Genomic DNA, 17,613 nt, shown 5'->3' on the forward strand with positions numbered 1-17,613 from the left:
GAATGTGGTTTTAAGCACTTTGAGGGGGTGCAGTTTTTGGAATGGTGTCACTTTTGGGTATTTTCTGCCATATAGACCACTCAAAGTCACTTCTAATGTGATGTGGTCCTTGAAAAAATTGTCTTGTAACATTTGTTGTAAAAATGAGAAATCACTGGTCAACTTTTAACCCTTCTAACTTACTAATGAAACAAAAGTTATGTTTCAAAAATTGTTCTGATGCAACGTAGACATGTGGGAAATGTTATTTATTAACTATTTTGTGTGACATACAGTATCTCTCTCGTTTAAGGGCATAAAAATTAAAAGATTGAAAATTGCTAAATTTTCACCAAATTTCCGATATTTTCACAAATATACGCGAGTTGTATCAAAATTTTTTACCACTATCATGAAGTAAAATATGTCACGAGAAAACACGAACGCCTCTCAAAATGGCTAATGCCTAAATCAGCCACCAAGTGTGGCAAAAGATGCCGGCTCTGATGCTGGGACATGAGTCAGGGACACGACCTTTGACATAAATATACATCAAAAGTTGTGAAGGGTATAATACTTTGTGCAAAAGTCTTTGCTGGTGATGACAGCTTTAAGATGCCTCCTCTATGGAGAAACTAGTTGCATACATTGCTCAGACGTGATTTTGGCGCATTCTTCCACACAAACACTCTTCAACTCCTGAAGGTTCCGTGTGCTCCTTCTATGAACTCTGAGCTTTAGTTCCTTCCAAAAATTTTCTATTGGATTCTGATCAGGTGATTGGCTGAGCCATTCTAGAAGTTTTATTTTGTGTCTCTGAAACCAATTGAAAGTTTCATTGGCTGTGTGTTTGGGATCATTGTCTTGCTGAAATGTCCACCATAGTTTCATCTTCATCATCCTGGTAGATGTAACCAGATTTTTATCAAGAATGTCTTGGTGCATTTGTTCATTCATCCTTTCTTCATTTACATGAAGTTTACCTATGACGTATGCGGAAAAATAGTCCCACACAGTGATGTTGCCACCTCCAAACTTCACTGTTGGTATGGTGTTTTTGACGTGATATGCAGCGCCTTTTGGCCTCCAAACATGGTGTTTATTATGCATACGAGTACATTTTTGTCTCATCTGACCAGACTATATTCTCCCAATACTTCAGAAGCTTGTCTAAATGTTGTGGAGCAAACTTTAAACGCGTTGGAACATGCTTTTTGTTCAGCAATGTAGTCTTGCAAGGTGAGCATGCATACAGGCCATGGAGGTTAAATGCATTACTTATCATTTTCTTTGAAACAATTGTATCTGCTGATTCTATGTCTTTCTGTAAATCACCACCACAGGTGGTTCTTGGATTACTCTACTGATAATTATTTTTACTCCTGTCTGAAATCTTGCAGGGAGCATCTGGTCATGGCCGGTTTATGGTGAAATGTTGATCTTTCCACTTCCAAATTATGGCCACAATGGTGCTCACTGGAACATTTAGTAGTTTTGAAATTCTTCTGTAACCAATGTCATCAGTATGCTTTGCAACAATAAGGCTGCAAAGGTTTTTGACAGTTCACTGTTTTACCCATCATGAGAGGTTTCTTGTGTGTTACCTTGGTAATGAGACACTTTTTTAGAGGCCATCAGTTGAACTAGCTGATATTATTTTTCAATAAGTGGCAGAATTGCTTTCTAATTATTGATGGATTTCAGCTGGTGTTATGACTTTCCATAGCTTTTTGCACCTGTCTTTCTTCATGTGTTCAATACTTTTTCATTTCTTATTATTACACGTAACTTCATTTATGAATATCTATGGTTTGATTTCTTTGCCTGTGTGGATTGGATGGGTTGTTACCAACATCTGGTGAGAATTTCATGTCAATAGCACCTTTAGAAATATATTTACTTGGAAAATTGGGGACATATTCAGCACTTATTTCACCCGCTGTATGGCTAAGAAGCTATGTATGTATTGGTGGAGTTCTACGATTTTTATTTTCATATCTGCTTTATACTAATATCTTACCATCCAAAACAGTAGGCTGAAAGACAGATTCCGAGCAAGGTAGCAATGCCATGTCTGATTCTTGGTCCACAATGAGAGGGAGGCAGGCAGTATCGGAATAAAAAAGCCAAAATAAGGGCAGAGAGCTGCCCACTAAGGAAAAGGCGCTGAAAAAGAAAAAACACAAAACATTGCATGACTATAGCTGAAATACAGTTTTATTATAAGGAAATCTTATACATAGTATTAGACAACTTACTCTCAGGGATAGTATACCTTTTAGCATTTTGCCAATAATTTTTTTACTTGCTTAACCGGGTGCAACAAAATGGAGTTAGAGGAATTTTAATACCAAGTAAGCTATTTTTAGCTATGCACGTTAGATGATAATGGGAGTAACTTGCCAATTTTAGAGGAATTGATAAAAACAGACATGAATTGGCCCTTCGGGGAACTGTGGAATCCCCAGGTGGGCCCTTAAGTCAGGGTGTAATGATCGTGCTTACAGATGGTGCATCTGTAGCAGAGGGGGCCCACTGATAGCAGCACTAGTTTCAGCTGAATGTGTATACTAGGATGCACATCCAGTTGAAATGTATAGCAGAGGAGAGAGACACTTGCCCCCACCCTATGATACCTGTACATGCCACAAAGGAAGTATCATAGGCCAGTGGCAGCAGGTGACATTGTAGAAGGTGCAATGATGTCAAAGAATTATGCCACCTGCGAAATTACACCATATGGGCCCAGAGAGGGGGACATAATACTAATATATAGGGGGGCGACAGGGAGGCATTATACATTTGGGGGCCATAGAGGGGGACATTTTACTTGTGGGGCCATAAACAATGACATTATACAATATGTGGACAACAAGAATGGGAAATTATACTATATGGGGACCAGAGAAGGGATCATTATACTATATCAGGGCCAGAAATGGAGACATTATACAGTATGCGGGCCCGAAAATGGGACCTTATACTATTTGGGCATCAGAGAGCGGGACATTATACAATATGGAGGCCACAATGGATAACCTACTATATGTGGGCCAGCAGGATATTATACAGTATGGGAGATACAATGGGGCATATTATACTATGTGGGTGCTAGAGTGAGGGATATTATACTGTATGAGTCTCACAATTGTGATATTATATTATATGGGGCCAGAGAAGGGGTTAATATATTGTATGGGAGTCAGAGACAGAGAATATACTATATAGGGGGGGCCACAGAGAAGGACATGATACCATATGACGGTCACAGACAGGGACATTTTACTAAATGGCGGCCATAGAGGGGTACAATATGCTGTATGGAGGCCAATGTGGGGGACATTATAGTGTATAGAGGCACAGAGAGGGAGACATTTCTCCTTTCAGAGGGTCACATCACTACTGTAAACTATTTTAGTGTTCGTACTGTGGTTTTTGTTAATAATATGGTAAGAAAGCATAATAAATAAATAAATTATTATTGTTAGCCTTCAGCTCAATCTCGAGCCATGGTGACTTGATGGATGAATGCTCTGTAGGAAGATCGATCCTGTGCAAGCCTAAATAGGTCCATCAGGGTCAAGCCATTGGGTTGCTGTTCTTCCCCTTCGCCTTGTTCCTTCTATTCTTCTGACCATGATGTCCTTCTCCAGTGATTGCTCTCTTCGTATGATGTGTTCAAAGGAGGCAAGTCGAAACTTGGTGATCCTTGCTTCGAGTGACATGTCTGGCTTGATTTGTTCCAAAATTGATTTGTTCTTCTTGCCATTCATGGTATTTGTAACTCTGGTGCCCCTGCATGCTGCTTACCCCTCTCTCCGGCAGGGACGCAGACATACTCACCGCCCCGGCCGCCCAGCCGTGTTCACTGCTCCAGCTCTCTCGGCATATCCCATATCCTATGTCCCAGCTGGGGGGCACTAAGTATTTAAGGCACCTTCCCCTGTAGGGAGGTGCCTAAGCAACATATTAATGTTTAGTAAGTCTTCCAGCTGCTAAGTCCGTTGTCAGGTCACTGTTCCAGAACCCATCCTGTTTGCACCTGAAACCCATCTCTGAACCCTGAACCTGTCATGACTGAATTAGTACCTACACCCCGAGTCGGTCTTGTTTGAATCTGCCATCGACTTCTGCCTCAACCTTTAGTCTGTAAGATGGTCATGAATCCGCACCCTCTGAACCAGCTCTAATCCGTTCTGGCCGTGATCCTGTTAGTGTTCTACCAGCTACTCCTAGTCCATACCTTTGTCCCTGTCCCTTGGGGTCAGCTGCTATGGTACTAAATAATATATTTTGCTGGAAAGAGTGGTGGCAGCACTCTGCACCACTATGAGAGATCACTCACCACTGTGAGGAAGCTCTTTTGGCGTTTTTAAGCACTTTTGCACTTTTTATGCACGGAGTCACTTATTTTCTATATAATACTCGTGCCTTCCCAAATGCCTAACATACTCCCTTGATGACTCCTCCGAAAGGAGAAAGAAACGCATCGAGAGGGTTTTTATGGGACTAAGTTGAAGGTACACTTGGGTACTGTCCCTGGAAGGACAGGAGCCATTACCGGGGCACGACAGGGTAGAATAGTCCAGGAAGAAGAACTTATGAACATGGACAACTATCCCTGAGAAATGCATACCAGCGAAATGGGTGAGATCCACACATTTTCCTTCTTTGTTATTTTTGAGCACTTGTTTATGATTATGTATATTATCTAACCGTCAGGACATTACATGTGAAGAGATATCACATTTATAGATATAAGAGTTTATTATGCCTGTTATATATAGCTCTTAAATGTCCCGAGGTTAGAAGGGTCATTTTGGTTACGTTTTTTTGGGGTTTATGGCAATTGAGGCCAATATTTTATGATAACAAGTAAAAGTTAAGTTTTAGAGAATCCTCAAGGCTGTATTTGGTGGTTTCTGATTCTGAGGTGTATCCTGCCGTATATTAAGTAGGTGGTTGCTAGTTGGTCTAGTCTAACCACACCATCAGGGGATCTAGTGAAGTCACAGATGGTCGCTTATTTACGCCCCTCCAGGCTTTCCCCGGACCGTGGTGCAGTGGGTCCATACCCACCAGTGTGACAGTTTGCTCAGGTCATGGACCCCGCTGCTCTCAGAGTTGTTCCAGGAGATGACCCGCCAACGTGATCAGCACTATAAAATCCTTTATCTGCGGACAGTGAACACCCGTTTGGATGCCCTGATATCAGCTGCTTCATCCACTCCAACCTAATCTGCAGCAACTACTCAGCCTGCAACCCACGCACCTGGAGTTGGTCTTCATCAGTCTGCTCCACCACGATATGATGGAGATCCCAAGCAATGCTGTGGGTTCATCAATCAGTGCACTCGCTGCACTTTGAACTGCTGGTTCACCAGTTCCCCTCCGATCAGGCCAAAGTGGCATTCCTAATGTCCCATTTAGGAAGAGAGGCCCTAGCATGGCTCAACCCCTTGTGGGAGATGTTACCCTTCTAACTTTGGATCTGCAGGCTTTCCCGCGGAGTGTTCCGCAAGGTCTTCGACGAGCCAGCCCGTGTCACCTCTGCAGCATCCTCTCTCTTCCGACTGCATCAGGCAGGTCTGACTGTAGGCCAATATGCCGTTTGGTTCCGCACAGATCCCTCGAGTCAAGGGACTGTGCTACTACTGTGGTAGCATGGGACAACTTATCCGCTCTAGTCCTGAGAGGTCGGAAAACTCCCAAGCCTAGGGTCTGTAGGAGAGGCTACCCTAGGCAAGAGTAATTCCTCTCCACTATTGAACCTGACCATATATGTATCATGTGGAGGTTCCCGGTATGATGAGACGGCTTAATTGGATTCCTTTGCGGCAGTGAACTTCATGTTTCAAGCAGTGATAGATTGGTACTAGATTCCCTTTCAACGCCTCCAGAGTCCTTTGATGGTGTCGTCTGTCGATGTATGGGCCTTATCTAAAGCCGTTCAAATTGTTACTGATAGAAAGATATCTTCTCCTTGTGAGCATTCCTATGTGCTTCCTGGTCTCTTACATCCACTTCTCCTGGAACTTTTTTCTGGTGGAAGGGTTTCGGTCCCGAAGAGAGAACGAATATTCATGCCCCACTTCTCCTGAAGAGATTCCTTGCGGGCTTGAAGTCGAAGGGCGTAAGGAGGGGAGTACAGTAATGCCAGCGACCCTGCACGCTGCTTCCCCCTCCACCCGGCAGGAACGCCGACATACTCACCGCTCCGGCTCTCCTTGCACCTCCTGTGTTCCAGGGCCTGCACATGCCACGAAGGTCTCCTGGCAGTGCGCTTAGGGTGCACATGCTCCCCAGTTCTTAAAAGGGGTAGCGCGTCCCAGCCAATAGCTGGGAGGCACTAAGTATTTAAGACACCTTCTCCTGTAGGGAGGTGCCTGCGCAACATTAGTGTTTAGTAAGTCTTCAAGCTGCTAAGTCCATTGTCAGGCCCCTGTTTCTGAACCCGTCCTGATTGCACCTGAAACCTATCCCTGAAGCTGTCCTGTTTGAATTAGTACCTATACCCTGAGTCTGTCCTGTTTTAATCTACCATCCAGTTCTGCCTGGACCCTGAATTTGTCTGATGGTCTTGAATCCACACCATTTGAACCAGCTCCAATCAGTTCTGACCGTAAACCTGTTCTACCAGCTGCTTCTAATCCATACCTTTGTCCCTGTCCCTTGGGTTCAGCTGCTGCTGTCTCGGGGATCAGTCCTGGAGTTATACTTGGCGGCCACCTGTGGCTCAAGTCTAACCACATCATCAGGGGCTCTAATGAAGTCACAGGGGGTTGCTTAGTTATGCCCTTCCAGGCTCTCCCCGGACCATGGCGCAGTGGGTCCACAACCATCAGTGTGCCAGTATTGATAGCATCCTTCTCCATCACCATATTTCAAAGGCGTTGATTCTTCTTCTGTCTGGTTTCTTTAGCGTCCAGGTTTCGCATCATATGTTACAACAGAAAAAAACAGACTATGTACGAGCCGTGTCTTCGTCGCCAGTGAAATGTTCCTAGTTTGAACACCTTGTTCAGTGACTTCAGTTGATTTGCCCCTAAGCTATTCTATAGACTTCCCGTGTTGTCCCTGCATCTTGTGCGACCATTGATCCGAGTAAGTTGAAGTTCTTTACAAACTTCCAGTTTGTCGCTGTCCATCTCAAATGTGTCCCGGTCGTACCTTGCAGTAGTCAATATCTTTGTCTTCCTTGTATTCAGTAGAAGTCCCATGCTCGATCTTTCCATCTTGACACTTCATTCCATCTACGCTTATTCTGCATATTTAAGATTGTTGATAATTCGTTGAGCAATTTTGATTCCTTCTTTTTCGGCAAGTCCAGCCTTCCTGAAAATAGCTTATGAATATAATTGAAGAGAAGTGGTGACATTATGCAGCCTTGTCTGTCAACTCGCTCTACTTTGAACCATGTTATATCGCTGTGTTTATGAGGACTGTTGCTTCTTGGTCGATGTAAAGGTTCTCAATGAGACAGATCAGATGGTTTGGCACACCCATATCCTTCATGGTATTACAAAGTTTCTGGTGATCAACACAGTTGAAGGTTTTGCTGTAGTCGATGAAGCAAAAATAGATCTGCTTGTTGTATTATTTGGCCTTTTCCATTATCCATCTAATATTAGCAATTGCATCTCTTGTAACTCTGCCTTTTCTGAATCCTGCTTGTTCCTCTGGCAGCTCTTTGTCAAAGTAAGGCAGTAGCAGTCTTTGTAGGATCTTCAGTAGTGTTTTGCTGGCATGAGGTATGAGAGCAATAGCCCGATAGGCTACCGACTGTGGAAACTGTCAATTCTTCAGAATAGGAATAAACACGGATCTTGTACAGTCGTTGGGCCATTTACCAGTTGCTCGTATCTGTTGACACAGGCATATTATGACATCACCTGCTGCTTTACAAGACTTTATTAGCTCTATTGGAATATTGTCACATCCAGGCACTTTGTTTTTTGACAGAAACTTTATTGCAGCCACGACTTTGTCTTTCAAGATTATTGTTTCACTATCATTTCCATTCTCAGCTTCTTCCCATATCACTGAGTTATTCTTGTATAGGTGCTCCGTGTATTCTCTACATCTTTCCTTGATATGTTCTGGCTCAGTTAGATTGTTCCCATTGGCATCTTTCAACATTCCCACTCTTGGTTGAAACTTTTGTCATATCTCTTTGATCTTTTAGTATGCCTTTCTGGTCTTGCCCTTCAGATGTTCACTTTCTGGTGTTATAAAATCAGTAACTATGTGGTATAGCGGCAATTGTCCCTTGAATGTGGTATAATTTGGTCACTATGTGGTCAAGTCATGGTGTGGCAGTATTTGTCCCTTATATGTGGTATAATTCCATCACTATGTGATTATATGTGGTCTGGACATGGTATGGCAGCATTTATTTTTTGTATGTGGTACTATTGGTATAATAGATTGAGTTGTATATAGAGACAAATTGTTCTCTCTGCTATCAATAAGGAGAAGATTCCTTATTTCCATTAGAGATTAAATACTTGAAAGTTTAATCCTTTAACCCCTCCCAGTTCTGTGACATTATATTAAACAGTGCCAGAGATGCACTATGGATTTTCCGGTTAAAACAAGTTATCACCTAGCCACAGGATAAACCATTACTTATTAATCGGAAGGGGGCCCGACTGCTGGGACCTGCACCGATCGTCAGACTAGGCAACTTTATTCATTTGAATGGAGCTGCGCATTCGACCACCGCTCTATTCAGTCCCTGTGGGGCTGCTCTTTTTGCCAGCGCAATAGAGAATGAATGGAGCAGTGATCAGACATGTAACCTACCATTCCATTTTGAAACAGGAATAAAGGTATCCCCTCAAGGATAAATATTCCCTGTTCTTACGATTATTTTGGTTCCCAGCAGTAGGGCCCCCACTGATCAACAAGCTTCCCCTATCCACCGGAGAGGTGATAAACTTGCTTTCACTGAAGAACCCCTCTAATTGAAACCAGCGTAATTGTACATCACAGTTATTTTCTGGGCACAGTAGATATGCAGAAGCCATCTGTCTTTTACAGTTGACACTCTGCTCTTACTCTGATAACGCTTAACAGATATTTGCATGTAGTTTGGGCTTTTAAAGAGTTGCTTTTTAAGGGGCTAAAAATGAAATATGCCAGAAATGGGCCAGAAGGTATGGATAACTATCTACTATTTGTACTCAGATTCTCTTTCTCATTCACACTTAACATTCATTATGCTTACATATGCCCTTATTTTGCCCCACTAATCCTCACTCTCCTTTGCTATCCCCAAACCCCAGCACCCTCTAACCAAATAATCATCTCTCCTTCCCTCTTACCTACCCACCTAACCTCATCTACAGACCTGCTCCTCAACCTCAGATCGATCCTACCAAAACATAAAACAAGCCGGACACTCTCCTTCTCCCATTTGCTCTCCCTCTCTCTGCTTCTCCTCACTGCTGGCGACATATCTCCCAATCCTGGACCCCCACAGCTTGCACCTTCCACCAATTTCCCCACCTATCGCATCAAACCAACTGCAAACTACCACAACCTCTCTGACGCAAAACCGGTCCCCCTGATGCCCACCCCCCTGCTCCCTCTGTCTGGAGCACTCTGGAATGCACGCTCTGTCTGCAACAAGCTCCATTTTGTCCACAACCTCTTTACCTCCCGTCATCTCTCCTTCCTGGGCATCACAGAGACATGGCTGACACCCTCTGACACTGCCTCCCCTGCTGCGCTGTGTTACGGCGGCCTCCACTTCACCCACACTCCTCGACCTGGTAACAAACATGGTGGAGGAGTGGCTCTTCTCCTCTCTAACAACGGCACCTTTAGCCCTACTCCTCCTCTTCCCTGTCTTATCCTCCCTTCTTTTGAAGTCCACTCTCTCCGCATCTACTCTCCCTCCAACCTCCAAGTGGCTGTCATATACCGACCTCCGGGCCCGATCACTGCCTTTATTGACCAATTCTCCTCCTGGCTTCTTTACTTTCTCTCTGCTGACATTCTCACAATCATCATGGGCGATTTCAACATCCCCACTGACACTCGCCAGTCAACAGCATCCAAACTATTGTCGCTTACTTCATCCTTTGGACTTACTCAGTGGTCCTCCTCAGCCACCCACACAGACAGACACACACTAGACCTGATCTTCACCCGACTCTGCTCCCTATCTAACCTCACAACCTCCCCCCTGCCGCTTTCTGACCACCATCTACTCACATTCTCATCCATGTCCTCCTCACCTGTCACTCATGTCCGGCAACTAGAACACCCCCGCAGAAACCTTGCACATCTAGACACTCACACTCTCTGACTCTGTTCTACCACTGACATCCATATCCTCACTCCAAGACACAGACAGTGCCACCGCTTTCTACAATGCCACTCTCGCATCAGCTATTGACTCGGTCGCCCCTCTTGTGGATGGCAGAGCGCGACGAGTCGACAGGCAACCCCGGAACAACAACCTCACTAAACAGCTTCGACAAGCGTCCAAGGTTGCGGAGCAGCGTTGGAAGAAAACACATTCTCAAGATGACTTCACTACATTCAAACAAGCAACACTCGCATTCAAATCAGAACTCACCTCTGCTAAACAGGCCTACTTCACAACCCTCATATCCTCCCTATCCTACAACCCCAAACAGCTATTCAACACTTTTAACTCTCTCCTCCGCCCTCCACTGAACCCTCCGACCTCCGTCACCTCTGCTGAGGAGTTTGCCACACACTTCAAAAACAAGATTGACCAAACACAGCAAGTCTTTACTGTCCGACTACCACAACCCCTTTGTTTTCCATACCATTACCCTACCCCCATAGCCTCCCTTCCCAACATCACGGAAAGAGACCTTACTCGTCTCCTCTCCAAATCACACCTCACCACATGTGCACTCGACCCCATCCCACCTCCTCCCCAGCCTCACCCCCACACTAATCCCATCCCTAACCCAGCTCTTCAACCTATCGCTATCTTCTGGTACTTTCCCCACTGCCTTCAAACATGCCACAATCACGCCCATCCTCAAAAAGCCATCCCTCGACCCAACCACCTTGTCCAGCTATCGCCCCATATCGCTGCTCCCATTTGCCTCCAAACTCCTTGAGCAACATGTTCACGCTGAAATTTCCTCCCACTTTTCATCTAACTCTCTTTTCGACAACCGACAATCTGGCTTCCGCCCCCCACCATTCCACCGAAACTGCCCTTACCAAAATCACCAATGACTTACTTACAGCCAAAGCTAACAGACAATTCTCTGTACTACTTCTTCTTGACCTGTCCTCTGCTTTTGATACAATCGACCACTGCCTCCTACTACAGATCCTCTCTTCCTTTGGTGTCAAAGACCTTGCCCTATCTTGGATCTCCTCATACCTTTCTAACCGTACATTTAGCGTCTCCCACTCCCACACTACCTCCTCACCCCGCCCCCTCTCTGTTGGAGTACTTCCAGGCTCTGTCCTAGGACCCCTACTCTTCTCAATCTATACCCTTGGCCTGGGACAGATCATAAAATCCCATGGCTTCCAGTACCATCTGTACGCTGATGACACCTAGATCTACCTCTCTGGCCCAGATGTCACCTCTTTGCTGTCCAGAATCCCAGCATGTCTAGCAGCCATATCCTCCTTCTTCTCCTCCCGCTACCTCAAGCTCAATGTGGACAAAACTGAACTCATTATCTTTCCCCCATCTCGCATATCTTTCCCACCCGATCTTTCTATCACAATAAATGACATCACTCCGCTGTACCGACAATCCGCTGCCTCGGAGTAACCCTTGACTCTGCCCTGTCCTTCAAACCCCACATCCAAGCTCTCGCCACCTCCTGTCGCCTCCAGCTCAAAAATATTTCCAGAATCCGTCCTTTCCTCAACCCTCAATCTACTAAACTGCTTGTGCATGCCCTCATCATCTCCCGCCTCAACTACTGCAACATCCTCCTCTGTGGTCTACCTGCTAACACTCTCACACCCCTCCAGTCCATCCTCAACTCTGCTGCACGACTTGTTCATCTCTCGCCTCGCTACTCCTCTGCTACCCCCCTTTGCAAATCCCTTCACTGGCTTCCATTTTCCCAGCGTGTCCAGTTCAAACTACTAACAGTGACCTACACAGCCATCCATAACCTCTCTCCTCCGTACATCTCTGAACTAATTTCCCGATATATTCCTTCACGTGAACTTCGGTCCTCCCAAGACCTCCTTCTCTCCTCCACACTTATTCGTTCCACAAGCAATCGCCTCCAAGATTTCTCCCGAATATCCCCCGTCCTATGGAATTCTGTGCCTCAACACGTCCGATTATCCACCACACCTGGATCCTTCAGACAGAACCTGAAAACCCATCTCTTCAAACAAGCTTACAGCCTGCCATGACCTTGCTTCCTGCCACCCCCAACAACACAGGAGCTGCTGCAACCTCTCAACCTACTGTCTCCTCCCCCATTCCTGTATAATGTAAGCCCGCAAGGGCAGGGTCCTCTTTCCTCCATACCGTTCTATCATTGTTAGTTTGTTTACTATAAGTGATATCTGTATTTGGTATGGAACCCCTTCTTATGTACAGCGCCATGGAAACAATGGCGCTATATAAATTAATAATAATAATAATAATAATAATAAAAATAATAGTTTGGGCCCCTAAAGTCAATTCAACCTGTGGGCCATAGGCCTGGATCTAAAGTGTATATGAGAGGGCTTGTCAAGACATTCTTAATTGAGACTGTTGGAAGTCGCTTTATTTTTAACTTAGGTGCACTGGGATAATAAAATAGGTGAAGAATTGTCTTTATAATTCATGTTACAATTGTCTTCAAATTAAGAGCTTTCAAATATAGATATTGTGCATGTACAGAAGTGTAAGTAGCCCTTGACCATAGATCAAAGCAATCATGTTGTGTGGACTACATTCCAATGCCTTCTGCTACAGCATTTGCATATACCTACAGTTTGGGGAATCTCTCTGTAATTAGAACCACATCTTTGGTTGCACGGCATTGAATGGTATCTGTACTTTCAAGTAACTTTTCAGAATAAACTCTCCTTTATGTACATGAGGATTAGCACTATCTCTGGACACTATATGACTTTTGTATCATGCATTTTCACCAATTTTCACCTTGGCAGGCTTTCTCTCATAATTTACAATTGACTCTAGCAGGAGACTAGCTGTTATGATTGCTCCCATACACAACACATAGAGATGGATTCCTGCTTGTTATTCCTCAGTTTGTACACAGAGTAAAGCCGCAGGGGCATGAAAGAAATTATGCAGCAGTGCTGAGCTGTGTAGATCCAGCTCTGGGGTGAGGTAAAAACTTGCTAGAAAGCTCAGCATGATCTTTCTGTGTCTCCATTTGTCTGTTTTATAACTCTACCGCTCACTCTTCCACAACTAATCTATGCAAAGTTTGCTGCAAGTACAGTTCCCATTTAACTCCTTTACCCCCAAAGATGTTTTGCATGTTAATGACCAGGCCAATTCTGACCACTGTCACTTTATGAGGTAATAACTCTGGAACGCTTCAACGGATCCCACTGATTCTGAGACTGTTTCTTCGTGACAAATTGTACTTCATGATAGTGGCAAAATTTATTTGATATGACTTGCATTTATTTGTGAAAAAAAGGAAATTTGGGAAAATTTTGCAATTTTCTAAATGTGAATTGTCATGCCTTTAAATCAGAGAGATACAGTACAGACCAAAAGTTTGGACACACCTTCTCATTTAAAGATTTTTCTGTATTTTCATGACTATGAAAATTGTACATTCACACTGAAGGCATTAAAACTATGACATAACACATGTGGAATTATATACTTAACAAAAAAGTGTGAAACAACTGAAAATATGTCTTATATTCTAGGTTCTTCAAAGTAGCCACCTTTTGCTTTGAGGACTGCTTTGCACACTCTTGGCATTCTCTTGATGAGCTTCAAGAGGTAGTCACCGGAAATGGTCTTCCAACAATGTTGAAGGAGTTCCCAGAGATGATTAGCACTTGTTGGCCCTTTTGCCTTCACTCTGCGGTCCAGCTCACCCCAAACCATCTCGATTGAGTTCAGGTCTGGTGACTGTGAAGGCCAGGTCATCTGGCGTAGCACCCCATCACTCTCCTTCTTGGTCAAATAGCCCTTACACAGCCTGGAGGTGTGTTTGGGGTCATTGTCCTGTTGAAAAATAAATGATTGTCCAACTAAACGCAAACCGGATGGAATAGCATGCCGCTGCAAGATGCTGTGGTAGCCATGCTGGTTCAGTATGCCTTCAATTTTGAATAAATCCCCAACAGTGTCACCAGCAAAGCCCCCCCACACCATCACAACTCCTCCTCCATGCTTCACGGTGGGAACCAGGCATGTAGAGTCCATCCGTTCACCTTTTCTGCGTCGCACAAAGACACGGTGGTTGGAACCAAAGATCTCAAAATTGGACTCATCAGACCTAAGCACAGATTTCCACTGCTCTAATGTCCATTCCTTGTGTTCTTTAGCCCAAACTTGTCTCTTCTGCTTGTTGCCTGTCCTTAGCAGTGGTTTCCTAGCAGCTATTTTACCATGAAGGCCTGCTGCACAAAGTCTCCTCTTAACAGTTGTTGAAGAGATGTGTCTGCTGCTAGAACTCTGTGTGGCATTGACCTGGTCTCTAATCTGAGCTGCTGTTAACCTGCGATTTCTGAGGCTGGTGACTCGGATAAACTTATCCTCAGAAGCAGAGGTGACTCTTGGTCTTCCTTTCCTGCCAAGAGTGTGCAAAGCAGTCATCAAAGCAAAAGATGGCTACTTTGAAGAACCTAGAATATAAGACATATTTTCAACTGTTTCAGACTTTTTTGTTAAGTATATAATTCCACATGTGCTGATTCATAGTTGTGATGCCTTCAGTGTGAATGTACAATTTTCAAAGTCATGAAAATACAGAAAAATCTTTAAATGAGAAGGTGTGTCCAAACTTTTGGTCTGTTCTGTATGTCACACAAAATAGTTTAGAAATAACATTTCCCACATGTCTACTTTACATCTGCACAATTTTGGAACCAAAATATTTTTTGTTAGGAAGTTATAAGGGTTAAAAGTTGACCAGCAATTTCTCATTTTTTCAACAAAATTTACAAAACCATTTTTTTAGAGACCACATCACATTTGAAGTGACTTTGAGGGGCCTTTTTGACAGAAAATATCCCAAAGTGACATCATTCTATAAACTGCCCCCCTCAAGGTGCTCAAATCCACATTCAAGAAGAACCCTTCAGGGTTCCCCACAGGAATTTTTGGAATGTGGAAGAAAACAATGAACATTTAAATTTTTTTCACAAAAATGTTACTTTAGATCCAAATTTTTTTTAATTTCGCAAGGGTAAGAGGAAAAAATGGACCCAAAATTTGTTGTGCATATTCTCCTGAGCACGTTGATACCCCATATACGGGAGAACACCACTATTTGGGTGCACGGCAGGGTTCGGAAGGGAAGGAGCGCCATTTCACTTTTTGAATGTAAAATTTGCTTGAATAATTAGCGGACTCCATGTGGAGAGCCCCTGATGTGCCTAAACAGGGGAAAAAGCCCACAACTGACCCCATTTTGGAAACTAGAGCCCTCAAGGAAGTTCTCTAGATGTGTGGTGAGCACTCTGAACCCTCAGGTGCTTCCCAGAAGTTTATAACGTAGAGCAGTAAAAATAAAAAAAATCTAACTTTTTCCACAAAAATGATCTTTTAGCTCCAATTTTTTTATTTTCACAAGGGTAACAGGAGAAAATGGACCCCAAAAAACTGCTGTGCAATTTCTCCTGAGTACGCCGATACCCAATATGTGGGGAAAATACGCTGTTTGGGCGCAAGGCATGGTTCAGAAAGTAAGGAGCACTGTGTGACTTTTTGAACGCAAAATTGTCTGGAAACGAGAGGGGACGCCATGTCCCGTTTGGAGAGCCCCTGATGCGCCTAAACAGTAGAAACCCCCCACAAGTGATCCCCTCAAGGATTTTATCAAGGAGTATAGTAAACATTTTGAACCCAGAGGTATGACACAGAATTTGATAACATTAGGTCATCATATTGAATATGCTGTCATTAGTCTTGAGCGCAAGTGCTCGCTACTTGAGTTTGCATCGGGTACTCGGGTATGCAACATGTATCGCGGGTGCTCGAGTCACATGTTTGAGTCCCCGCCCCGCATGTTTCACAGTTGTCAGACACCCAAAAAAAACATGTGGGGATCGCTCGTGCATGGCAGTCAATCCCCGCAAGGTTTTTTGGTCTGTATAACAGCCGCGAAACATATGGGGCGGAGACTCGAGCATGTCACTAAAGCACCCGCGATACTCGGTGCATACCTGAGCACCCGATGCAAACTCAAGCAGCAAGCACTTGTGCTCAACACTAGTCGCCATATCGTCATTTTTTTTTCTTTACTTTTGAAAAAATCCCAACCCCAACACAACCCTAACCCCAACCCTAACACAACGCTAACCCTAGCACAACCCTAACCCTACCCTAACCCAAGAGTTTATTTTTTACGCCGTTCCTCGTGCGGTATAAGTGATTAGACGACTTTATTCTTCGAGTCGGTGCGATTACAGTGATACTAGATTCATACAGTGGTGGCCAAAAGTATTGGCACCCCTGCAATTCTGTCAGATAATATTCAGTTTCTTCCTGAAAATGATTGCAATCACAAATTCTTTGGTATTATTATCTTCATTTAATTTGCTTGCAAGGAAAAAACACAAAAGAGAATGAAGCAAAAATCAAATCATTGATCATTTCACACAAAACTCCAAAAATGGGCAGACAAAAGTATTGGCACCCTCAGCCTAATACTTGGTTGCACAACCTTTAGCCAAAATAACTGCGAACAACCACTTCCGGTAACCATCAATGAGTTTCTTACAATGCTCTGCTGGAATTGTACACCGTTCTTCTTTGGCAAACTGCTCCAGGTCCCTGATATTTGAAGGGTGCCTTCTCCAAACTGCCATTTTGAGATCTCTCCACAGGTGTTCTATGGGATTCAGGTCTGGACTCATTACTGGCCACCTTAGAAGTCTCCAGTGCTTTCTCTCAAACCATTTTATAGTGCTTTTGGAAGTGTGTTTTTGGTCATTGTCCTGCTGGAAGACCCATGACCTCTGAGGGAGACCCAGCTTTCTCACACTGGGCCCTACATTATGCTGCAAAATTTGTTGGTAGTCTTCAGACTTCATAATGCCATGTACACGGTCAAGCAGGCCAGTGCCAGAGGCAGCAAAGCAACCCCAAAACATCAGGGAACCTCCGCCATGTTTGACTGTAGGGACCGTGTTCTTTTCTTTGAATGCCTCTTTTATTTTCCTGTACACTCTATGTTAATGCTTTTTCCCAAAAAGCTCTACTTTTGTCTCACAGGACACAGGACAGAGGTTGAGTCAACTTTAATCCATGTTAACTGGCTGCAAGTGTGATTTAGTTATTGCCAACACCCGTTAGGTGCCACAGGTAAGTTACAGGTGCTGTTAATTACACGAATTAGAGAAGCATCACATGATTTTTCAAACAGTGCCAATACTTTTGTCCACCTCCTTTTTTAGGTTTGGTGTGGAATTGTATCCAATTTGGCTTTAGGACAATTCTTTTTGTGTTTTTTC

The 17,613-nt window shown here is 43.9% G+C and overlaps 1 protein-coding gene across 3 annotated transcripts in view; it reads right to left on the reverse strand.

Moving 5' to 3' along the window:
• LOC141220313 (lysophospholipid acyltransferase 2-like) overlaps positions 1-17,613 on the reverse strand; it is a 206,523-nt gene that overhangs the window by 92,996 nt on the left and 95,914 nt on the right. For 2 of the 3 annotated variants that reach the window (XM_073666268.1, XM_073666272.1), the window contains one exon: positions 2,000-2,145. The exons of the other annotated variant lie outside the window; for it this stretch is intronic. In XM_073666268.1, coding sequence (XP_073522369.1) covers positions 2,000-2,145 — 146 coding nt within the window. The remainder of the gene's footprint in view (positions 1-1,999; positions 2,146-17,613) is intronic. 3 annotated transcript variants of the gene reach the window in all.

This window comes from Phyllobates terribilis, unplaced genomic scaffold (assembly GCF_046119375.1).
Source record: "Phyllobates terribilis strain yellow unplaced genomic scaffold, ASM4611937v1 Scaffold_2__4_contigs__length_985480577, whole genome shotgun sequence".
NCBI lineage: Eukaryota > Metazoa > Chordata > Amphibia > Anura > Dendrobatidae > Phyllobates > Phyllobates terribilis.